This window comes from Hyla sarda, chromosome 6, assembly GCF_029499605.1.
Source record: "Hyla sarda isolate aHylSar1 chromosome 6, aHylSar1.hap1, whole genome shotgun sequence".
In the NCBI taxonomy this organism is placed as follows: Eukaryota; Metazoa; Chordata; class Amphibia; order Anura; family Hylidae; genus Hyla; species Hyla sarda.
The window spans coordinates 15,563,951-15,589,785 of NC_079194.1; the positions used below are offsets into that span (position 1 = coordinate 15,563,951).

The 25,835-nt window shown below is 42.0% G+C and overlaps 1 protein-coding gene across 1 annotated transcript in view; it reads right to left on the reverse strand.

The window, feature by feature from the left end:
- The window catches only part of LOC130277104 (calcium-activated chloride channel regulator 1-like), an 89,852-nt gene that overhangs the window by 13,678 nt on the left and 50,339 nt on the right, over positions 1-25,835 (reverse strand). The window contains exon 15 of the mRNA XM_056527418.1: positions 8,906-8,966. Coding sequence (XP_056383393.1) covers positions 8,906-8,966 — 61 coding nt within the window. The remainder of the gene's footprint in view (positions 1-8,905; positions 8,967-25,835) is intronic.

Consider the following 25,835-nt stretch of genomic DNA (forward strand, 5'->3'; position numbering starts at 1 on the left):
AGCTAATCAGAGACACCTGTCACATTCTCAGGCCTTTTAAGGGTTTATTCATACAGTATCCTGTGCAGATTTGATGCACAGATTTGATGCGCAGGAATGAAAACTGTGTTCAGTCATTTAGTTTACATTGAAATCTGCCGCAGAAAATCCTGTGCATCAAATCTGCGCAGAATACTGTATGTGTGAATAGACCATAAAGGTGCAAAACGATCTGTCAGCAAGGACAACAGTGGACTTAGTGATATTATGTCACTGATATTCCTTCTGAAGCAAACACTCAAGGTGATGATTAAGAACGAACGGATGAAAGGGGCATGCATCTGGCTGGCAGTAGTGTGGATGTCCTCCTTGAGGAGGAGTTGTATAAGGAGAATGAGGAAGTGGAATCTGAGTGAAGGATTTGGAGATGGAATCTATTGAAGGGATCGGAGATGAGGAACCTAAACAATGTGACATTAATGATGATGATAACGACGACGAGGACAATGACCAACCTTGGCAGTATGGGACAAGCTGAGTCCTCAGAAAAGCTGACAAGGATGGCTAGCTGTATGCTTTCTTGCCTGTGCAGTGACAGACATATTGTACGCTTAACCCCTTAAGGACCATAGACGTGTATAAACGTCCAGGGGGGATGTATGTTGCCGCAACAGGGGGACGTATACATGTCCATGGATCTTGTGGGCACTGCCCAGTGTACCCATGAGATCGTGGCAGGGTCTCATCTGATCACACAGCCGGGACCCTGCCGCACTGCCAGGGCTGAAATAAACTTCGGTCCCAGCATTTTAACTCTTTCAGTGGCGGTCGGAAGTGAATGTGGGCTGTGAGTGTTTTGACAAAGGGAGGGAGCTCCCTGTCCCCCCTGCAGCACCCCACAACACGATTGCAGGATGCTGCGTGTGATCCCCAGCAGATGGAGGCCTGCCACACTGCCGAGACCTTAACTTTGGTCCCGGCAGTTTAACCCTTACACCCATGGTCGGAAGCGACCACAAGCTGTAAGGAGTTTGACAGAGGGAGGGGGCACCCTCTGTCTCTCTCCAGCAGCACCCTGCAACAATCGCAGGGTGCTGCTTACAAAGACATTCAGGTCTGCTTAAGTAACTGGCAGGAGGAGGAAAGAAATCCGGCTCCCAGTAGGTAAAATTCCAAGGCTACAAATTCATTGGTGCATGTGATGTCTCTGTTACATTGTTTATTTGGCGCATGTCAGGGAACTTAACACTATTGCACTTATGCAGGTGTTTTCTGCGCATGAAGCGTTCTAACGTGCATGTCAGTGGACTTTAATTTTACTTTGGGCTTTCAGGTACGTACTGCACATGATTTACAATTCTCGCGCATGTCTTTGAACTTTCTTTTTCTATGTGCTCCGATGTTTGCGCACGTTTTATTTTCGGTGTCCTCCAGTATCTATACACATGTTCCCTCTATGTCACTGTGTCATATGTGATTGATGTTATCTATCTATATATATATATATATATATATATATATATATATATTTGCTCCCTTGTCGTTTTACCACAATGCTTGGGTGCTACATTTGTTGTTTTACAAGGGAGCTGTATAATGTTTATGTATGTTTATTATTAATAAATTAACCTTGAACATGTAGCTTGTTACACTTGGTATTATACCTACGTTTTTTATCTTTATAAGTGGACATAGTGCTCTTCCTTGTATTCAATATGTCATTAAAGTTCACCATTTATTGCTCTGTGTGGTGTTTATCATTTTTATTTTTAATCCTACATATTACTTTTCTTGTGTTTTTTTGTAGATGTCCATCCTTCTTTTTGCTCAGATGTCTTCCCTGCTAAGTATTGGTTTGTTGCAATTAAATGTTTATTTTTAATGAGTTAACTGTAAATTTTTGTATATTGGATGTTTTTGCCTAGTTATATACAAATTGATGTTTTTACTCGCCGTCCGGTACTCTGACGTTTTTTTTTACCACTGTCCATTTTTATTTTCTATTTTCCAATGTGTATTTTGTTATTCCAAGAATGCTGAAAATGAAAATTCTTCATTCAGTCCCTTCTGACTACAACTGTCAAGCCTATATATCCAGCTTGTTTCTTCCTTTAACAGGATTTTATTAATGACTCCTTTCCTTTCACCAATTTTCATATTCCTAAACCCCCAAAATTTAATTGCAAATTTTTCTTCTACATGTACAGTTCTTATATGATTTGCCAGAGGTGCGTCTGCACCGGTGCGTATAGTACTTATATGTTTGCTCACCCTTTTGCGCAGTTCTTGAATTGTTTTCCCAACATATAGCTTGGGACATATGACATTTTTTTGTCCCGCCGTTCACAAAATCCCAGATGACATATTTTTCTAATCAGTTGGATTTATGAAATCTTTGGTTTTCGATAGAAATTAGTAATTAGTGCAATGTCCACAGGGATATGAACCCTGTGGTTTTGCTGGTAACCACATTGTAGGGCTCCTCACATCATTTTTGTAATGACTGTTTACTAAAAGGTCACGTAGATTTTGCCCTTTGCGATATGTCATACTAGGTCTTGGGCTTACTTTAATTCTCAGATCAGGATCCGACATTAAAATATGCCAATGTGTTCTAAATATCTCATAGATTTTCTCTGAGTAGACATCATATGTCCCTATACACCTGATTATATTCTCCTTTTCTTTGTTTTATTCTTCTACTGTCCAGTAATTCTGCACGATTTGTTCTCTTTGCTCTGTTAAATGCTTTACGCATATGCTTGGTTGGATAACCCTTCTGCTTGAATTTTTACATTAGATTGTTACTCTCTGCAATAACCGTAGTCTCTCCCAATGTAGGAAGTTATTTGTTGCTGTGGGTTTACGGTAGATATTTGTTTGAATTTTACTGTCTTCAACTCTGCATATGGTAAAGTCCCGAAAGTTCAATGTTCTTCCTCCAATTTCACATGTCAATTTCATTCCCACTGTGTTGTTATTTAATCTATTAACAAATTCAGAAAACAAAGAGTTTGATCCATCCCAAAAAATTCAAACATTGTCTATGTACCTTCCCCAAAATAATATGTGCTTCGTGAACAAACTAAAATCCTCACCAAAAACAATAGTGCTCTCCCACCACCCCAAAAAAAAGATTTGCATAAGTGGGTGCACAAATCTTGCCCATTGCGGTTCCTTTTACCTGATGGTAAAAGGAGCCTCCAAACAAAAAATAATTGTGTTTGAGAACAAATAATAATAATTGAGTGACAAAGCAATTGTGCTTCCTAAAGTGTCTACTTTGAGTGTCTAAATATGTGCTAATTGCTGATCGTTGCCCAAATCGTGCTTAACCCTTTAAGGACTGAGCCCTTTTTCCCCTTAAGGACTGAGCCCTTTTTTGCAATTCTGACCACTGTCACTTTAAGCATTAATAACTCTAAGATGCTTTTACTGATTATTCTGATTCCGAGATTGTTTTTTCGTGACATATTCTACTTTAACATAGCGAAAAAATTTTGTCATTACTTGCATCCTTAAAAATGTTGAACATTTTGCATTTTTCTAACTTTAAAACTCTCTGCTTGTAAGGAAAATGGATATTCCAAATAAATTTTATATTGATTCACAAATACGGCATCATAACATTTGCCTATTTTTACTTTTTGAAGACATGAGAGGGCTTCAAAGTACAGGGTGGGCCATTTATGTGGATACACCTTAATAAAATGGGAATGGTTGGTGATATTAACTTCCTGTTTGTGGCACATTAGTATATGTGAGGGGGGAAACTTTTCAAGATGGGTGGTGACCATGGCGGCAATTTTGAAGTCAGCCATTTTGAATCCAAGTTTTGTTTTTTCAATAGGGAGAGGGTCATGTGACACATCAAACTTATTGAGAATTTCACAAGAAAAACAATGATGTTCTTGGTTTTAACGTAACTTTATTCTTTCATGAGTTATTTACAAGTTTCTGACCACTTATAAAATGTGTTCAATGTGCTGCCCATTGTGTTGGATTGTCAATGCAACCCTCTTCTCTATATACTACTATATACTACTATATACACCGCAGGAGAAATGCTAGCACAGGCTTACAGTATTCGTATACACTGCTATATACTACTATATACACTGCAGAGGAAATTCTAGCACAGGCTTCCAGTATCCGTATACACTGCTATATACTACTATATACACCGCAGGAGAAATGCTAGCACAGGCTTCCAGTATCCGTATACACTGCTATATACTACTATATACACTGCAGGATAAATGCTAGCACAGGCTTCCAGTATCCGTATACACTGCTATATACTACTATATACACCGCAGGAGAAATGCTAGCACAGGCTTCCAGTATCCGTAGTTTCAGGTGCTGCACATCTCGTATCTTCACAGCATAGACAAATGCCTTCAGATGACCCCAAAGATAAAAGTCTAAGGGGGTCAGAACAGGAGACCTTGGGGGCCATTCAACTGGCCCACGACAACCAATCCACTTTCCAGGAAACTGTTCATCTAGGAATGCTTGGACCTGACACCCATAATGTGGTGGTCACCATCTTGCTGGAAAAACTCAGGGAACGTGACAGCTTCAGTGCATAAAGAGGGAAACACATCATCATGTAGCAATTTTGCATATCCAGTGGCCTTGAGGTTTCCATTGATGAAGAATGGCCCCACTATCTTTGTACCCCATATACCACACCATACCATCAATTTTTGTGTTCCAAATGTCTTGAAGGGATCTATCCAATGTGGGTTAGTGTCAGACCAATAGCGGTGATTTTGTTTGTTAACTTCACCATTCACATAAAAGTTTCCTCATCACTGAACAAAATATTCTGCGTAAACTGGGGGTCCTGTTCACATTTTTGTTTTGCCCATTCTGCAGCACCTGAAACTACGGATACTGGAAGCCTGTGCTAGCATTTCTCCTGCGGTGTATATAGTAGTATATAGCAGTGTATACAGATACTGGAAGCCTGTGCTGGCATTTCTCCTGCGGTGTATATAGTAGTATATAGCAGTGTATACTGATACTGGAAGCCTGTGCTAGCATTTCTCCTGCGGTGTATATAGTAGTATATAGCAGTGTATACGGATACTGGAAGCCTGTGCTAGCATGTCTCCTGCGGTGTTGCTATCAGTGTGTGAAGAGTGGGAGAAGAATGTTGCATTGACAATCCAACACAATGGGCAGCACATTGAACACATTTTATAAGTGGTCAGAAACTTGTAAATAACTCATGAAATAATGAAGTTATGTTAAAACCAAGCACATCATTGTTTTTCTTGTGAAATTCCCAATACGTTTTATGTGTCACATGACCCTCTTCCTATTAAATAAACAAAAGTTAGATTCAAAATGTCCGACTTCAAAATGGCCACCATGGTCACCACCCATCTTGAAAAAGTTTCCCCCCTCACATATACTAATGTGCCACAAAAAGGAAGTTAATATCACCAACCATTCCCATTTTATTAAGGTGTATCCATATAAATGGCCCACCCTGTATAGCAGCAATTTTAAAAATTTTCATGAAAATTTCAAAATTCGAAAATTTCTAAAAATTTTCAGGTGCCAGTTAAGTTTGACCTGGATTTGAGGGGCCTTTCTGTGAGAAATATCTCGTAAATTACCCCATTATAGAAACTACACCCCTCAAATTTTTCAAAATGACATTCAAAAAGTGTGTTAACCCTTTAGGTGTTTCACAAGAATTGCAGCAAAGTGGAGGGGAAAAATCAAAATCTGCGTTTTTTACACTAACATGTTCTCGTAGCCCCATTTTTTCATTTTTAAAAGTGGTAAAAGGAAAAAAAGCCCCTCAAAATATGTAGCCCAATTTCTCTCGAGTGCATAGTTTTTGGGGGCCATGTTGTATTTAGGAAGCCCCCATGGTGCCAGAACAGCTAAAAAAAATAAAAAATAAACACATGGCATACTATTTTGAAAACTACACCCCTCAAGGAACGTAACAAGGGGTATAGTGAACCTTCACACCTCATAGGTATTTGACGACTTTGACGGTATTTGACAAATTTTTCTTTTTAACAAGGGATAATAGGAGAAAATGGACCCCAAAATTTGAAGTCCAATTTTTCCTGATTAGAAAACGCCCCATATGTGGACGTTAAGTGCTCTGCTGGCGCACTACAATGCTTAGAAAAGATGCAGTGAGCATTTACACCCCACTGGCGTTTGACTGATCTTTGAAACAGTGGGCTGTGCAAATGAAAAATTACATTTTTCATTTTCATGGACCACTGTTACAAAAATCTGTCAGACACCTGTGGGGCGTAAATGCTCACTGTACCCCTTATTACATTACGTGAAGGGTGTAGTTTCCAAAATGGGATCACATGTGGGGGGGGGTCCACTGTTCTGGCACCATGGGGCCTTTGTAAATGTTCATGGCCTTCAATTCCAGACACATTTTCTCTCAAAAAGCCCAATGGCGCTCCTTCTCTTCTGAGCATTGTAGTTCGCCCACAGAGCACTTTACGTCCACACATGGGGTATTTTTATACTCAGAAAAAATGGGGTTACAAACTTTTTTCCTATTACCCCTTGTGAAAATGAAAAATTTGGGATAACACCAGCATTTTTGTGAAGAAAATAACATTTTTCATTTTCATGTCCAAACACCTGTGGGGTGTTAAGGCTCACTATACCCCTTGTTATGTTCCGTGAGGGGTGTAGTTTCCAAAATGGAAGCACATGTGGGTATTTATTTTTTTGTAGTTTTGCAACATCTGGAGGTCTATAGCTTAGAGACCACTGTATAGTGGTCTCCAAACTGTGCTCTTCCAGATGTTGCAAAACTACAACTCCCAGCATGCTGAGACTGTCCAGGCATGCTGGGAGTTGTAATACTGCAACATCTGAAGGGACAGATGTTAGAGAACTACTACTCGCAGCCTGCCTGGGCAGTCTGGGCATGCTTGGAGTTGTAGTTTTGCAACAACTGGAGCGCTACCGTTTGGGCACCACTGTATAGTGGTCTCCAAACTGTGGCCCTACAGATGTTGCAAAACTACAACTCCCAGCATGCCTAGGCAGCCTTTGGCTGTCTGGGCATGCTGGGAGTTGCAGTTTGGCAACCCCTAGAAGGCAGCAGTAAAGATCGCTTTACTGCTACCTTCATTGCTGCTCCACGCCGTCGCCTCCCTACCTCCACCGCTGATCTCCACTGAAGCCACCGATGATTGCTGATCCCCGCCGCAAGTCTCCAGGTACTGGCCGCCATCTTCTCCCCCCCTCTCTGCCCAACATCCAGGGCCGGGCAGAGCAGGGGGTTTCCATGGTAACCCCCCCTCCTTCAACTGCCATTGGTCAGTAGTCATTACTGACTAATGGGAGGGGATAGGAGGGGGTCGCATCACTGCCACCTCGCTCCTATCCCTTAGGATAATCGGGGCTGTCACTGACAGCTCCGATCTTCCCTATTTTGCGCAAAACGCGGATCTTAATTGATCGACGATTTGCCACGATGACATAGGGGGGTCTCAGGACTCCCCCGGGCATTTGCACGGGATGCCTGCTGAATGATTTCAGCAGGCATCCCGGTCGGTCCCTGTCCGGTGAGCAGCGAGGACCGGAGTCCTTAAGGATTAGGGATGCAGGACGAATGCATACGCCCTGCGTCCCCAAGAGGTTAATGTTACTGTATAAATTCTCAACATCCAAACTCATTAGTGATGTGGTGTCCGTGACCGTATTTGGTACGCACTTATGAGGGGAGGACAATGCGCCCCAATACGCTTAAAACAGTATTTGTGTGCAACACCAGCCTGTGTGTACTTTTGGCTGGCCTTTCACAGTAGGCCCTTAAGACTTTAACAGGAACAAAATGGTACACCACTTAAATGTGCGCACAGGTTAAACTTAATAGAGGACAATACACTTTTAGTGCTCTGCTCACCCTATCTGGCTGGCTACTAGCTTTTCAGTTGTTGTACACACCAGTGCTGCTGCACACAGTCGCTGTGTACTACCCCCAAAATTGCACTTTTTCTCTCAATCTCACTTCCTTCCCTATCAGTGCTTTTAGGCTGGATTTGGGCTTGAGGTGAATCGCTGCTGTAAAAATGCTTTTCTGTGCAACACACAGCGCTGTCTGTCCCTCTCTCTCTGCAATAAAAGGCTAAAGGGACTGGCTGCAACATTGCTGCCAATTATATAGGGCTGTGACATCACAGGGGTGGCTGGCTGCTGATAGGCTGCATGCTGCATGTGATTAAGGGTCATCCTGCCTACCCGCCTTTTTGCTATTCCTTGCCCCATGTCCTCACATGTGGATCTGTCATTTTAGATGCTCTGGAGCCTGGAACGCACTAAATGGACTTTAATGAAGCAATTTTCTCCTGAAATTCGTAACGAATTTGGATTAGTCAGATTCGATTCGCTCATCCCTAATGAATAACACCATCTAAAATGACACCGTACAATAGAAGTGAGACAGTAGTATGTAGGCTGAAGGATGTAGTGAAGTAGCAGTAATAATGGCTCAGTTAGAATATATGTATCTTGTCTCTGGTCCGAGCCTCTTCTTGTGTGACGTATGACGTGTGACACCTGGACCAGGGACTAGATGGTAGATATCACTCTTTTCACTGTATACATTAGATAGCAATATAGATGCACTAATTAACTTCTTCCTTTCTGAGCCAGTGCATAGCGCTCAGCCCAACAAGATGATACAGTAAACCAGAAGATTCCCTGGTTTATTGTGACAAAAGAGTTATGTTGCGTTGAGTAGACGGTGAATCGAGTACTATCTGAAAGTTTGCAGAGCCTGAGGAGCCGAATGTTCGGAAAACTTTCTCAACTCTACTATGTTTCTATGAAAACAAATAAAGTTAGCTATTTGGGAAACACAGCAATTTATATTGGATAGAGTACATTTTATACCATGTGTTTTAAGGCTTCTTACCTTTTCTTTGCTTTCCATTAAGCTCTAGCATAATGTTGATCATGTTCACATTTTTTTCCACCTGCAATGACAGAGGGCAGGAGCTGAGCCAGCAATTCTAATGAGGAAGCCTGATAAAAATAATAGTTCTGATTATGACTGAAAGCAAAGTTCTCTACAAAAGAAAAAAAAAGTGTTAAAGGCAAGTAAACGCTGCAATAAAAAAAAAAAAAAAAACTGGGAAAAAAAAAGGATTTGCATGTAATGCTGATACATTGATGTTTTTTGTAATGTCTGTTTAGGTGTGTATTCACACACTAGTGTGTCCAGAGCAGTTTGCTATTCTCCCTGGACAGGGAATGGTTAATGCTCTGAACAAATTAGAACTCGGGTGGGCTTATTTAACCAGTGTCCTCCCGCACTCTGGTGCTGGTTATTTTGTGCAATAATGTTACTATGATGTCTGTTTGTGCAATATACTTCCAAGTCTGCTTAAGCATGCACATTGTATTTATCTTGTGATATTTTATCTGAGTTTTAGCCATGGTTAAATAGTCTTATTTGTGGTAGATTTTAGTCTGTGTTATTTGTCGGTTTTTAGGATGTATGTTTGTTCTGCTTAGTCTGTGTTCACACTGTGAGAATCCTGTCCTGTTCCTCCACATAATTGAGTTTGGTTTTGAATTTATCCTGTCTTGTATCTTGAAATATATTCTGTTTTGAATCTTGAGAAATATCTTGTCTAGTCTCCTGACCAGTGTTCCTCTATGTTGAGTTTGGTTTTCTTGTATCTGTTTTTATGAAGTTCATGTTTGTTATCTGTGTCCAGTGTGAACAGTGCCCTATGTTAGCTAATCAGTTTAGTGTTTTAGCTTTCAGTTCTTCCGTCCATCCCCTGCGTCTCTTGGATTCTGCTGTATACCTGTTCCATACCTAGTCTTGTTCATTTTATCATGTCTGCCGTTTATCTGATATCTTGTTTAGGAACTGTTAATACACTATTTTTTTGCCCTGTTAGTATTTGTATCCTGTCTGGTATTTCTGGTTGTCTGGTAATTTTCCATTTCTGTTTCTGGCCTGTGACCGACAATATATATTATTTGTTTTTTTACACCACTGCACTGTAGCGCAGGAATGGACCGGCTCCAAGTTGTCGATTCACCGCTTAGGGTGTTTGAACAAGTAGGCGGGGAGAGTGTTACTAGGGACAGCTTAGGGCTCTCTCTCCCTGCCCCCCCCCCAGTTTGTCATGACATATTTCTTTTGTTGTTGTTGTTTTTGTTTCCTAACAGCCAATGGCTGTCCAGGCATGCTGGGAGTTGTAGTTTTGCAACAGTGGGAAGCACACTGGTTGGAAAACACTGGTCTAGTAGCGTTTTAAGGACATTTACACATTAGCTATCATTAATACAACTCAATAGGAAGGGAAAGAGGATGGAAATCAAAGGTAGTTGAAAACAATAACAATAGCCACAGCTTGTCATCCTATACTGGAACATGCAAACTGACAGGTCATCAATGGAGGGGCATAAGGGGCAAGTAGAGAATTATACAACATAAATGGCTGGTAGGACTTGAAGACTGGAAGAATAGAGATTGGGGCAGCTCACAATTATATACTGGCTGAGGTATAGTAGGCAAATACACCTATACTCAGGTGTATGATAACAACAATTGAAAAATAGAGAAAAGAGAAACAGCCTACACCTCAAGGACAGTATTAGTCAAATAATATAAGATTAGAAAAATGGCTGAGACTGTGCTTCAAATATTAATATTATAGAGATTTATTAAAACAAATGATACACATTAAAATCAATGAATTCCCCTCACAGGGCCTTTGTGGGGGGGGGGGGGGGGGGTTACATATATAAAGCAGGAGACATGGTTAGAATAATAAAAAATAATAACATAGAATCAACATTGTGACCGGTAGTCCGGCAGTTTAATCCGACTGATACTCCGGTATAAGATAGAAAAAAGTCCGGATTAATGATATAGACAAGTATATGTGGAGTAAGTCCAGATGTATTATCTGATATGTATTAATTGAATGCTGAAAAGTAAAATAGATTTATATTACCAGACAGTGGATTGTCCTTGTATGTCTCTCTAGGTTGCACTGCCCTGTAGGCGCTTGCATGCGTCTGCACGGCTGGTTCAGACAGCACTGAACGCTGTTACGCCGAGCGCTCTGGGTCCCTGCTCCTCCCCGGAGCGCTCGCGGCGTTCTCCTCTATGCCGCGCCCCGGTCGGACCCGCTGACCGGGAGCGGTACACTGACATTCATGATGGGGATGCGATTTGCATAGCGGGACGCGCCCGCTCGCGAATCGCATCTCAAGCCACTTACCGGTCCCGGTCCCCGGCTATCATGTTCTGGCGCGCGCGTGGCTCCGCTCTCTAGGGCGCGCGCGCGCCAGCTCTCTAACATTTAAAGGGCCAGTGCACCAGTGATTGGTGCCTGGCCCAATCAGTCTGATTAGCTTCCACCTGCTCCCTGTCCATTTAACCTCACTTCCCCTGCACTTCCTTGCCGGATGTTGTTGCCTTAGTGCCTAGAGAAAGCTATTACTGTGTTTACCATTACTGTGTTCCTGACCTCCTGCTATTACTATTGACTACGAACCTTGCCGCCTGCCCCGACCTTCTGCTACGTCTGACCTTGCTTCTGCCTAGTCCTTCTGTCCCACGCCTTCTCAGCAGTCAGCGAGGTTGAGCCGTTGCCGGTGGATACGACCTGGTTGCTACCGCCGCAGCAAGACCCTCCCGCTTTGCGACGGGCTCTGGTGAATATCAGTAGCAACCCTAGAACCGGTCCACCGACACGGTCCACGCCAATTCCTCGCTGACACAGAGGATCCGCATTCAGCTAGCCGAATCATAACAAACGCGGTGTTTGCCGTGCAAAGTTGCGGATATCCAGAGATTTCAGTGCAGGTGGTGTTCACTGGGTTTCCTCGTGTAGATGGCATCTGACGTCAGCAGTAAGGGGAAAACACAGGTAGTGGATGATCCGGGTGGAACACAGGGTTAGCAGCAACAGCAATGTATGGAACAGTGAGTGGATCAAAAGGAAGGTAGGTGAAGCCAATAGCAACTGGCTATTTCACAGCAAATTAATAGATGCCAGAATGATTTAGTCCATAAATAGATAATGGAAGTCCATATAACGGTCACACTGTATGAGGGCTAGGCTAAACGCGTTTCGGGGTACTATATATAAAGTATTCGACCCCTTCCTCAGTAGCTTTGTCTCTAGAATGGTTACAAGCACTTTTACAGCTATACCAATTAATTTTGCAGGTGAGAAACAGATGATTAGTAAAATATGGCAGGGGATTACCGGATTGGAGCAATACAAACAGCAGGGTGAATTTCTTCATTCAGAATAAATAAGTAAGAAAGATAAAAATAAAAATTAAGATAAAAATGACAAACATAACAATGTAAATGAGAATAAAATAAATACAAATAATAATAATGAAAATTAATAAAAATAATAAAAATAATGATATATAATAAACATAAAAAATACAACAAGTACCGATGAGCATTAAGGGTATGAGAAATAATAATAGCAATGGTGGTGGATTAGTTTGTGAACAAAAAATGCGAATTTCAATGAATCTGTGCAGTTTATAGTGTAATGAAGTATTTGAGATGTTTCCAATGGTAACATTGTTGCAGATCCCTGCAACATTAAAAGAAAACCTATAACAGTGACAATTGAATGGTATATGGTGATGTGAATAGTATGTGTGCAACTGATTGATAGTGTAAAATACTGAAGGAGTGCTGTGATTAGATTTGAATATAAATAAAAAAGAATATGAATTGAATAGTAGTGGGTATAAGAAATATGGTGAAATGAAAAATATGTGCGGAGATGAATAAATAATAATGTGAAGTATATGAAAAATAGTAGGTAAAAAACATTAGAAAATATTAGAAAATATAATAAAATAAAAATGAAAAATAAAATAAAAATAGAAATAGGAATACAAAATGAAAATTAAATCAATACATTTAGTGCAGAGAAGGAGACCTATGTGAAGAGATGGAATCGACTGGGGCCCATTTCCCATTGGAGATTAAGGGACATGGTCCTGAGCCTAGACTGACAGGTCATCAATGGAGAGACATGAGGTGCAAGTAGAGAAATACACAACAGAAGTGGCTGGTAGGACTTGAAGACTGACCTTTCAAAACTACAGGAGTGTGAAGACCTGAAGAGAAGATGTAGATCAGAGGAGGGAGTGTAAAATAGGCACATGCCCAGGGTATATGCCTGCCAATACAGACTCTATCAGCAGAACACCCCAGATCCCACACAGAGCAGCTGAAGGGACCTCTGGCATACATGTAGACAGATTGGACCCCCACAAATATATGGCAGGGGGCCAATCAAACAGACGACTTACTGTCAGGCTGTTAAGCACTACTGATTATGGAATGTAAAGGAGTAGTCCAGTTTAGGAAAATGTATTCACTATCCAAAGGCGCCCGGCACCCCATCCCCTCCCCCCCCCGATCTCCTGCCCCAGTGCCCGGATCTCCCCATGTGTGGACCTGTGTCGACCACCGCGTGATCGACATACCCCCCACGCATATCTATGGGAGAGCTGGAGATGAGTACAGCACTTTGGCTCTCCAATAGAGATGCATAGAGGGTGGTGTGTGCCGACCTCTGCTCCCTGCACGAGATTGCAGGGGGGGGGGGGGGGGGGTAAGTTTTCTGTATATGGGGCGGTATGAGGGCTCATTTTTTGCGCCATGATCTTTACCTTTTATCAGTACCACTTTTGCTTAGGTTTTACTTTTTATACATTTTTTATAAATTTTTTAGGGAATAAAATGTGACAAAAAAGCTGCAATTTTGGAGTTTTTTTTTTTTTTTACATTTACGCCGTTCACCGTATGGGATAATTAACAATATATTTTAATAGTTCACACTTTTATGCACGCGGCAATACCAAATATGTGTTTTAATTATTTTTTTACGCTTTTTGGGGGTAAGATGGGAAAAACGGACGTTTTACTTTTTTATTGGGGGAGGGTATTTTTCAAATTTTTATACTTTTTTATTTAAAATTTTTTTACTTTTTTTTTTTGCACTTTAATAGTCTCCATAGGGGACTATTTATAGCAATCATTCGATTGCTAATACTGTTCAGTGCTATGTATAGGACATAGCACTGATCAGTATTATCGGTGATCTTCTGCTCTGGTCTGCTCGATCTCAGACCAGAGCAGAAGACCCCGGGAGATGGCCAGAGCCAGGTGAGGGGACCTCCGGCTGCCATGCTGGATGATCGGATCCCCGTGGCAGCGCTGCGGGCGATCCGATCATCCATTCAAAGTACCGCACTGCCACAGATGCCATGATCTGTATTGATCATGGCATTTGAGGGGTTAATGGCAGACATCTGCTCGATCGTGGATGTCCGCCATTACCGGCGGGTCCCTGGCTGCTGATAGCAGCTGGTACCTGCAGCACATGACGCGAGCACCGCTCCGGTGCTCGCGATCAAGGCGGCGAGTAAATGTACGTCATGGTGCGTTAAGTACCACGGCACCATGACGTACATTTACGTCCATTGTCATTAAGGGGTTAAAGGATAAGTCTCCTTCGGATAGGGGATAAGTTTTAGATCTCGGCGGGTCCGAGCGCTGGGGCCCCCCACGATCCCCTGTACGGAGCCCCTGTTCTGTAGCACAGGAGCGTGTCACGACCCCCGCCCCAAGTGGAGGCTGCAACTCCCTCTCCATATAGTTCTGTGGGAGAGCCATTTAGCAACCTTCGGCTCTCCCATAGAGCTTAATGGAGGGGGCGGGGCGGCCTCTGCTTCGGGCGGGGGTCGTGACACGCTCCTGTGCTACAGCACAGGAGCTCTGTACAGATCGAACCCCCCACAATCTAAAACGTATCACCTATCCTTAGGATAGGGGATACATTTTTATGCATGAGAATTGTCCTTTAATGGCCGACATTGGTGCGATCTCCTTCATTGACTCTGAATGCACAGCTCCTAATAGTCTCTTAAAGTCTATGAACTGGTGCCAGAAAGTTAAACAGATTTGTAAATAATTTCTATTTAAAAATCTTAACCCTTCCAGTACTTATCAGCTGTTGTGTGCTCCACAGGAAGTTGTATTGTTCTTTTTAGTCTGACCGCAGTGCTCTCTGCTGCCACCTTTCCATGTCAGGGACTGTCCGGAGCAGGAGAGGTTTGCTATGGGCATTTGCTCCTACTCTGGACAGCTCCTGACAGGGACAGAGGTGACTGCAGATAGCACGGTGGTCAGACTGGAAAGAACTACACAACTTCCTCTGGAGCATACAGCAGCTGATAAGTACTGTAAGGATTAAGATTTTTTTAATAGAAGTTATTTACAAATCTGTTTAACTTTCTGGAGCCAGGTGATATGAAAAAAATAGTTTTCCACTGGAGTACCCCTTTAAAGGGTCAGTGAAGAATGAGTACATTTATTTTATACCAACCTACAGTATATATGTTCATATTATAGTATGAACTATAATATGTAATAACCTGCTGCAAGGCCTCTGAACTTTGTATGATGAGTTGTGATTGAGCAATGAGAAGATCAGGACGGTCACTTGATATTTCTTGTCTATTTCCTCCTACACCCCCAGTCGTCTCAGATATGGATATCAGGGACCATGTCTTCTAATCTGTTCAATAGTTCACCTCTTATCCATTCACTACCTTCTTCTCTATTATCTGGGAAAGTTTGCAATTAGAGCTGAGCTAACAGATTCTCCAAGAAACAGGAAATTAAATAAGCCTCAAAATACATGTATAACACTTTATAAGAGCAGTAAAGCCCTGTATAACACTGCTAGGGTCCTCAAGAAATGTATTCAAATAGTTTAAAGTGGTTTTAAAGGGGTACTCCCGTGCTAGACATATCAAATATGTCTGATCGCAGGTGGTCCGACCGTTGGGACCCGCGCATCTCTGCCCGGCACCCCGTGCTTTTTGACAGGCACATGGTGTCTGTGAAAAAAGCGCACAGCTAAGGTATGCATCAACCTGGTTGTGCAGGTGGTGCTGTACATCTATTTGGTCATTATTCATGTACTCCAATGTGAAGATGCTGCTGCTCCTGCCTCTTGCAGGGGTAGTGCTGGCAGAGGGAGTAGAGCATTGACTCAGTGGGGAGCGGAGAGTGGACCCCCCATGTTTAGCAGGTTTTCGCTGTTAGAAAGCCATGACAAGTAGGCTGCATAGCCTCTTCATATGAAATCCAATTTAGCCTCCTTTTCAGAAGGTTAGAAAAAAAACATTTCTCCATTTTGGCTTTATTCTAAGGGTTTAGGAGTGTGGGTATCTAGTGTTCATCTCATTCTTTCAAGCATGCAATATGCCTGTCTGTGCACAAGCAAGAAAGCACACAGCTCACCTTCCTTTCCAGCTTTTTTGAGGCCTCGATTTGTCCCGTCTCTGTCTCATACTGCAAAGGTTGGTCATTATCGTCATTATCGTCATCATCATCACTGTCACCTTATGTAGGTTCCTCGTCCCTTATCCCTTCTACTGATTCCATCTCCAAATCTGCCTCCTCAGGTCTCACTTTCTCATCCTCTTCATCCAACTCCTCCTCTGCTACTAGCCAGATATAAACCCTTTTTCTTCTTCCCTCCTTGCTCATTCATCAGTGAGTGTTTGCTTTAGAAGAAATATTAGCAACATGACATCACTAATTCCACTGTTGACCTTGTTGACAATTTGTTGCGTCTTCAAAAGGCCTGAGCACACAACAGATGTTTCTGATTAGCTACCAATGTCTCTACTGAAAGTCACACTGGCTCCAAAAACTGTCTGTCTGCTACATTAAAAAGTCTGTCACCACTTTGCATTGCTGGTACAGGTGGTCCAACATGTGACAACAGCAGACATCGGAAAATGCACAGATCAAAGCATGGACATGTTTCAGGTCAATGACCCTTCATCTAAGCTTACTTGAAGGGTCATTTAACTGAAACATGTCCATGCTTTGTTCTGTGATTTTTTTATGTCCGCTGTTGTCACTTGCTGGTGACTTTTACCCTCGTTCTCTAATAAAGGGAAGATCTGTCGATCCTGGTGTTCACTGCACTGGAGCATGCAGCCGTGTGTGGAGGTAATGAGAGGGGGCCATTCCTTTGGGTGGTTCAACATGTGGTTCAAATGTCCCTAATGAGGCGGTGTTGATGAAGACCATTTTTTGCGGTAGGTCTAGGAGGGCTGATAAGTCCTTGAAGGGTTAAGATTTTGAAATAGAAATAATTTACAAATCTGTTTAACTTTCTGGCACCAGTTTATTTGAAAAAAGAAAATTTTCAACGTAGTACCCCTCATGTCGCTCGTACCTGAGCTGATCAGACCAGCAGACCTAGGTCTGTTATGTTTTACAGGTGTTCTTGCTCTACCTTGGCTTCGCTCTTCTTCACTGACACCACCACTACCCCCTGCTCTGCAACACTATATCATCATTATCAAACGTATCCTCATCATTCCCGCCACTTCTCTCTGCATGAACTTCTGATGTCTGATCATGGGCTCCTTGCTCCCCCTCTGCATCTCAACCATGATGCCTTTCAGTATCCTCACCACGCCTACCACCACCAGTCCTACTAGTGCTATGCTCGGCCACTGCTCCCACCTCCACCACCTCTACAACACACTCCAAAGGCTGACTGTTCGTGCACAACTCCCTGTTGCACATGCACTTTGGGGAGTCAAAGACAGAAGTGATAGAAAAGACCATCTAAAATGGACATTTCCACCTCGACTTTAGCTTATGAGGAATCCACTGACAACTGGCTCAGTGTCATATTGTCAGACTTTTTCTACTCCTGAGATGACTGAGAATGAGCCACAAGATGCTTATTATCTTCCAAAACCACACAACCCCTGGAAGACAATGACAGCTCTTCTTTGCTTCTTTGCTGATGCTGCAACTACTACTACCACCAGGCACTGGGCTGTGGCTGCTACCTGTACTGGGCAAATGGGTGGTGCCCAAAGAGCTGCTATTGCCACCAACATGCTGACTGGCAGAGGACATGGCAGGGGTGCTGTTTCCTCTACCCTATTCTCTGCCAACCATTCCTTTTACAGACATTTTTTTTTTTTTTTTTAAAGATTTGAAGGTTATTGTTATGTTTTAACGTAATAGTTCACTCACCAAGACGTCAACTTTCACTCTCAACACTTTTAATGCAGATTTATGTTACACAAAGAAAGAAATGCTATCAGTTTAATGAAACCCAGAAAATACATGTAACAAAAAAATTGCACAAAAGATGTAACATTCAGATTTTAAGCAGACATCTTGTGGGACAGATTCTCAGCCGAGGGATATCCAAAAAATCTTCTTAATGATACTTATAACTTTGTTCTTTATTTCTAATCTTGGCATTTTTATGCCCGTTGAAGTTTCAGTGACCGAAAAGTCCATAAACTGTATCAAGGGTATCAATCATGGGTCCCAAGTTCTCCTCTACAGGATGAATTGTAGTCCCCAAATCTACTGTATAAAATTCTAAAATGAAGTAGTGAAAGTCGCTTGGATTTGGATTTTGTACATGGAACAAATAAAATAAGAAAATTAACTTTTCATGAAATATCTTTGGTGTGCAGTTGTTTCTTCTTACTGTATATAGGAACTTTGGGTTAACCAACCGGCAACGGCAACCATAAATTGCCCTGTGCACAATTAGTTTTTGGCCAGACGATACAAAAGCTACATCATCGCCTGAACAAGCACCATTCTAACATCCAAAAGGGCTTTAAAGGGGTACTCCACTGCTAGACATGTAATCCCCTATCTAAAGGACAGGAAATAACATGTCTGATTGTGGGGGTCCAGCTGCTGGAGACCCTCGCTATCTCCGCTGCGGCACCCCAGTCATCCGGTGCACATAGTGAACTCCACTCCGTGCTGGATGACTGGCGATCACTGCCGCCATGCCCCCTCCATTCATGTCTGTGGGAGGAGGCGTGATGGCTGTGTACTAGCTGTCATGCCCCCTCCCATAGAAATGAATGGAGGGGGTGTGGCTTGATGTCACGATCTCGGAAGCACCAGGCTTCCATGATCAGCGCTGGCCCAGACATTGTGAGGGGTCTCAGCGATCAGACCCCTGCGATCACACATGTTATCCCCTATCCTTTGTATAGGGAATAATATGTCTAGAGGCAGAGTACCCCTTTAAACTACATAGACTACCATGTCATTGTAGTAAAGCACATCATGGAGATCCAAATCCGATCACCATCATCCACCCATACCCCTTCAGCTCCTTGTTTGAACTTGATGGACATATGTATTTTTTTAACCTTACTAAGGCTGGGTTCACACCACGTTTTGTTAACTACGGTTCCCGTATACGGCTGGGAGGGGGGGGGCCGGGGCTTAATTGCGGCGCCCGCACTCAGCCGTATTCGGGAACCGTATTTAATGCATGTCTATGAGATGACCGTAGTGAACCGCAGCCTCCGATCGGCTTCGTTTTCGGCCGTATGCGGTTTCCCGACCGTGGGCAAAAACGCGATCGACCACATACGGCCTAAAACGAATAGAAATGGAAATGTATTGGATTTATAATTTACAGGAATGAAGTAGAGTTTATTAGATAAGTCACGTTCATCTGTTTCCATCGATTATACTGAGTCAATCACTTTACCTCTGTCTGTATTCTGCTTCTTTCGGTCTGGGCAACAGCGACATCTATTGATTCAAATGTGTTACTACAGGGTCCAGTCATAACTCTGAGCAGAAACCACAATATAATTGATATATATGTGTGTATTATGTTTAATCCCCTAAGGACCGAGTGTTTTTCAGTTTTTGCATTTTCGTTTTTTCCTCCTTACATTTTAAAAATAATAACCCTTTCAATTTTCCATCTAAAATCTATAAGATGACTTATTTTTTGTGCCACCAATTCTACTTTGTAATGACATATGTAATTTTAGCCAAAAATCTACGGTGGAAAGAAAAAAAGTAGTGTGACAAAATTTAAATAAAAAACACCATTTTGCATTTTTGGGGGGCTTTCGTTTCTACACAGTAAATTTTTCGGTAAAAATGACACCTTATCTTTATTCATTAGGTCCATTCGATTAAGATGATACCCTACTTATATAGGTGCGATTTTGTCGTACTTCTGGAAAAAATCATAACTACATGCACGAAAATGTTTAAAAATGTCATCTTCTGACCCCTATAACTTTTTATTTTTTCCGCATATGGGGATGTATGAAGGCTCATTTTTTTGCACTGTGATCTGAAGTTTTCATTGGTACAGTGGGGATCAAAAGTTTGGGCACCCAGGTAAAAATTTGTATTAATGTGCATAAAGACGCCAAGGAAAGATGGAAAAATCTCCAAAAGGCATCAAATTACAGATTAGACATTCTTATAACATTAGAAAAAGGCAGAGGATGACCTTACGCAGGAGACAACAGGTGCCAGTGGACCTGGTATGGGTAATGTAGGTATTCAGTCAAGAGTATACATAATATAAGGCTGGCGTAGCTGCATGTTTATAATATCGTAACAATAGATATAATATCTAACATACATTGAGGTAACATAGGAAGCAGCAATGCAATACAACAGACATAAATAGGAAATACCTAAAAAAGACTACCTGTCATATACCCAAAGGCCAGGAGCACCAAGCACCAACACCCCAACGCACGTTTCGCGTATGGGCTTCGTCAGGGGGCGTCACGCCCCCTGACGAAGCCCATACGCGAAACGTGCGTTGGGGTGTTGGTGCTTGGTGCTCCTGGCCTTTGGGTATATGACAGGTAGTCTTTTTTAGGTATTTCCTATTTATGTCTGTTGTATTGCATTGCTGCTTCCTATGTTACCTCAATGTATGTTAGATATTATATCTATTGTTACGATATTATAAACATGCAGCTACGCCAGCCTTATATTATGTATACTCTTGACTGAATACCTACATTACCCATACCAGGTCCACTGGCACCTGTTGTCTCCTGCGTAAGGTCATCCTCTGCCTTTTTCTAATTTTTTAAAACTGTTTTTTATTGTCTAATAAAGATTGTTATACTTTTTGAAATAATATTAGTATTGTGGGTCTCTTTGTTTTTGGCTATATATTGGTACCCCCGGGACCTACATACGGCACGTATTGTTTTGCCGTTTTTGTTGTTTGGCTAAATTCTTATAACATGTCAACAAAAGTTAGATTTTATTTCCATCATTTACACTTTCAAAGTAACAGAAAACAAAAAAAAATGGCATCTGCAAAAGTTTGGGCACCCTGCAGAGTTAATATTGTACAGAAGCCATCCTCTCTTTAATTTCAGCTTTTTCACAGATGGCATCAAGTTAGCATCCACAATTTGCAGAAGTTTTATTGAATCCATTTTTCCTTCTACTTATGCCACTGGCTGCAATACAACCCCAAATCATGATTGGTCCACCTCCATGCTTAACAGTTGGACAGAGGTTCTTTTCATTAAATTCTGTTCCCCTTCTTCTCCAAACGTACCTTTGCTCATTCCGGACAAAAAGTTCAATTTTAACCTCATCGGTCCATATAACTTGTTTCCAAAATGCATCAGGCTTGTCTTTATGTTAATTTGCAAAGTTCAAACGCAGATTTTTGTGGTGAGGACGTAGAAGAGGTTTTCTTCTGATGACTCTTCCATGAAGAGTACAAGTATCTCTTTATAGTGGAATAGTGTACCACAACTCCAGTGTCTGCCAGATCTTTCTGGAGGGATTGTGCAGTCAAACGTGGGTTTTGAATAGTTTTTCTCACAATCCTGCGAGCTGTTCTGTCTGATATTTTTCTTGGTCTTCCAGATCTTGCTTCAACTTCCACTGTTCCTGATGACTGCCATTTTTTTATTACATTCTGAACAGAGGATATTGACATCTGTTTTGCTATCTTCTTATAGCCTTCTCCAGCTTTGTGAGCATCAACTATTTTCAGTTTCTAGACAACTGCTTAGAAGAACCCATGGTGCTGATTGTTGGGGCAAGGTCAGATGAGTCTGGGCATTTAAAACCTTTGAGATTGAAATCACCGGGTCTTCCCAGATGATGATTGAGAACAATCCATGACACTGGCAGTTCTCAGCTTTGCAAAGGGGGCAGTGCATGCTATAAATTCTGCAGGGTGCCCAAACTTTTGCAGACGCCATTTTTTGTTTTCTGTTAGTTTGAAAGTATAAATGATGGAAATAAAATCTAACTTTTGTTGACATATTATAAGAATGTCCAATCTGTAATTTGATGCCTTTTGGAGATTTTTCCATCTTTCCATGGCTTCTTTATGCACATTAATACAACTTTTTACCTGGGGTGCCCAAACTTTTGATCCCATCTGTACCATTTATTTTGATATGACATTTTGATCGCTTTTTATTCAATTTTTTATGGTATAAAAAGTTACCAAAAATACGCTATTTTGGACTTTGGAATTTTATTTACATGTACGCTATTGACTGTGTAATTCAATTATTGATATATTTTTATAGTTCAGACATTTATCCACGCAGCGATACCCCATTTGTTTATATTTATTTTTATTTACATGTTTTTTTTATGGGAAAAGGTCGGTGATTTAAACTTTTATTAGGGAAGTGGCTTAAATCCCATTTATTAACTCTTTTAATAGGGGACTAAAACATGCAGTACATTGATTGCCAGCACTGTTCAATGCTATGCCATAGCATTGCATTGATCAGTGTTATCGGCGGTCGATTGCTCAAACCTGGATCTCAGACTTGGAGCAATCAATCGCTGATCGGACGCACAGGAGGCAGATAAGGGACCCTCCGCTTGCGTCCCAGCTGATCGGGACACCACGATTTTACCCCGGTGGTCCCGATCAGCCTGACTGAGCTGTCGGGAACGCTTTTTTTACATTTTAGACACATTTTAGATCAACTTTGATCTCTGCATCTAAAGGGTTAATAGCATGCTTCACCACGATATGTGATGTGCACTATTATCCCCAGGTCCCGGCTACCGTTAGCCACTGGGACTGATCCAATATGACATGGGGTCGTCATGTGACCCTGCGTCATATCGTGGGAGAGGGCGCAGGATGTACAGGTACGCCCTGCATCTTTAAGATGTTTAAGGGGTACTTAAAGGTGTACTCTAGTGGAAACAACTGTTGTCAAATCAACTGGTGCTAGAAAGTTAAACAGATTTGTAAATTACATCTATATAAAAAACCTTAATCCTTCCAGTACTTATCAGCTGCTGTATGCTCCTGAGGAAGTTGTGTAGTTCTTTCCAGTCTGACCACAGTGCTATCTGCTGCCACCTGTCTGTGTCAACAACTTTCCAGAGTAGTAGCAAATCCCCATAGCAAACCTCTCCTGCTGAAGACACTTCCTGAAAAGGACAGAGGTGTCAGCAGAGAGCACTGAGGTCAGATTGGAAAGAACTACATAACTTCCTCATTAACATACAGCAGGTGATAAGTACACGAAGGATTAATATTTTTATACACAAGTAATTTACAAATATGTATAACTTTCTGGCACCAGTTGATTTGAAAACATTTGTTTTCCTCTGGAGTTGGGCTGGTCTCCCATGTGTCTTGTTACCGAGGTTTCACCTGCTTAGCTTTCCCTGCCCCTGACCACCCAGTCTCATGTTAGCCTATGATCTTTCGTTGATAGCTATGGAACATGTCTTATTGTCATAAGTACAATGACAATACATCATTTAGCTCAGTTCTGTTTACCTTTTTTATCCAATACCATTACAGAGGAGTCTTAACAATTTCTGTGATTATCCGCACACATCATCATGCTCCAATTTTTATTACTCTTGTGTTCTGTACTAATATATTTATGAATCAAGTCTTTTTTCGTCAATTTTGTCACTCAATTATTTATTTTTTGTTTCGCTGTAGACTTTTGGGTAAAATGAAGTAAAATTATGTAATAAAAAATTTGAATTGGTGGCGCAAAAACAAAAAAAAAATCATATGAATCTGTAGGTGCCAAATTGAAAGGGTTATGATTTTAAAAGGTGAGAATAAAGCAAAAGTGCAAAAACAAAAAACCCTGAGTCCCCAAGGGGTTAATGTTCCAGCAGCATGAGAAGACCACATGGCGGCACAGTGACACAGCCTGGAGGTGGCGGTAGCATAAGGATACCATATAGTGGCTGAATGACCCAGCCTGGAGGTGGCAAAAGCCTGGCGAGGCCATAGGGCCTCACAATTGAAAAGATTAAAGATATTTTTTAACATTTAAATTGAAGATTTCAAATATATGAACCTAAAAAGTTTTATATAATGTGCCAGCAGCATGAGGAGACCACATGGCGGCACCGTGATGGAGCCTGGAGGTGGCAGCAGCATGAGGAGACCATATTCTGGCAGAAGGACACAGCCTGGAGTTGGCGGCAGCAAGAGGGGACCATATAGTGGCTGAATGACACAGCCTGGAGTTGGCAGCAGCAAGAGGAGACCATATAGTGGCTGAATGACTCAGCATGGAGGTGGAGGAAGCATGAGGTGACCATATAGTGGCTGAATGACACAGCCTTGAGGTGGTATCAGCATGAGGAGAAAAGATGGTGGTAGTATGAGACAGCCTGGAGCTGGCATCAGCATGAGGAGAACATATAGTGGCATAATGAGACAGCCTGGGCATGGCATCAGCATGAGGAGGACATATGGTGGTAGTATGAGACAGCCTGGAGCTGGCATCAGCATGAGGAGAACATATAGTGGCATAATGAGACAGCCTGGGGATGGCATCAGCATGAGGAGGACATATGGTACAGAATGAGACAGCCTGAAGCTGGCATCAGCCTGAGGAGAAAATGTGGTGGCGGAATGAGCAAGCCTGGAGCTGGCATTAGCATGAGGAGAACATATGGTGGCAGAATAAGACAGCATGGAGGTGGCATCATCATGAAGAGAACATGTGGTGGCAGTATGAGACAGCCTGGAGCTGGCATCAGCATGAGGATAACATATGGTGGCAGAATGAGACCGCCTGGAGGTTGCATCAGCATAAAGAGTACATATGGTGGCAGTATGAGACAGCCTGGAGCTGGCATCAGCATGAGGAGAACATAGGGTGGCAGAATTAGACAGCCTGGAATTGCGAGGCTCCATGGTCTTGTCAGGCTGATGCCACCTCCAGGCTTGGTCATTCTGCCACATTTTGGTCTCCTTATGCTGATGCCAGCTCCAGGCTGTCTCATTTTGCCATCATAAGATCTCCTCATGCTGATGCCACCTCCAGGCTGTCTCATTCTGCCACCATATGTTCTCTTCATGCTGATGCCAGCTCCAGGCTGTCTCATACTACCATCATATGGAATTTTTTTGCTGAATTCTGCTCAGGATGTACTTTCACTCCATACACCGTGGGTACTGGTCGCTATCGTTCTGATGCCCAGAATTAACCCTCCACATGTAGTGCGGTTGACTCACCTGCTCTGGGGCTGGTTACAGTGATCTTCTTCTATGGTCTGCCTTCCAGCCTATGCAAAGCACTGAACAGTACAGTCTAACGATTGCTATGAATAGTCCCCTATAGGAACTTTAAAAAAATTTAAAAAAGCTTTAATAAATGTGAAAAAGCAATTTTAACACCTTAAAGGGGTACTCCACTGGAAAACTTATTTTTTTTAAATCAACTGGTGCCAGAAAGTTAAACAGATTTGTAAATTACTCCTATTTAAAAATCTGTCCATTTTAGGAACTGTCCAGAGCTGGAGAGGTTTTCTATGGGGATTTGCTCCTACAATGGACAGTTCCTAAAATGGATAGAGGTGTCAGCAGAGAGCACTGTGGTCAGACACAAAGGTAATTCGAAAAGAAATTCCTCTGTAGAATACAGCACCTGATAAGTACTGGAAGGATTAAGATTAAACAGAAGTAATTTACAAATCTGTTTAACTTTCTGGCACCAGT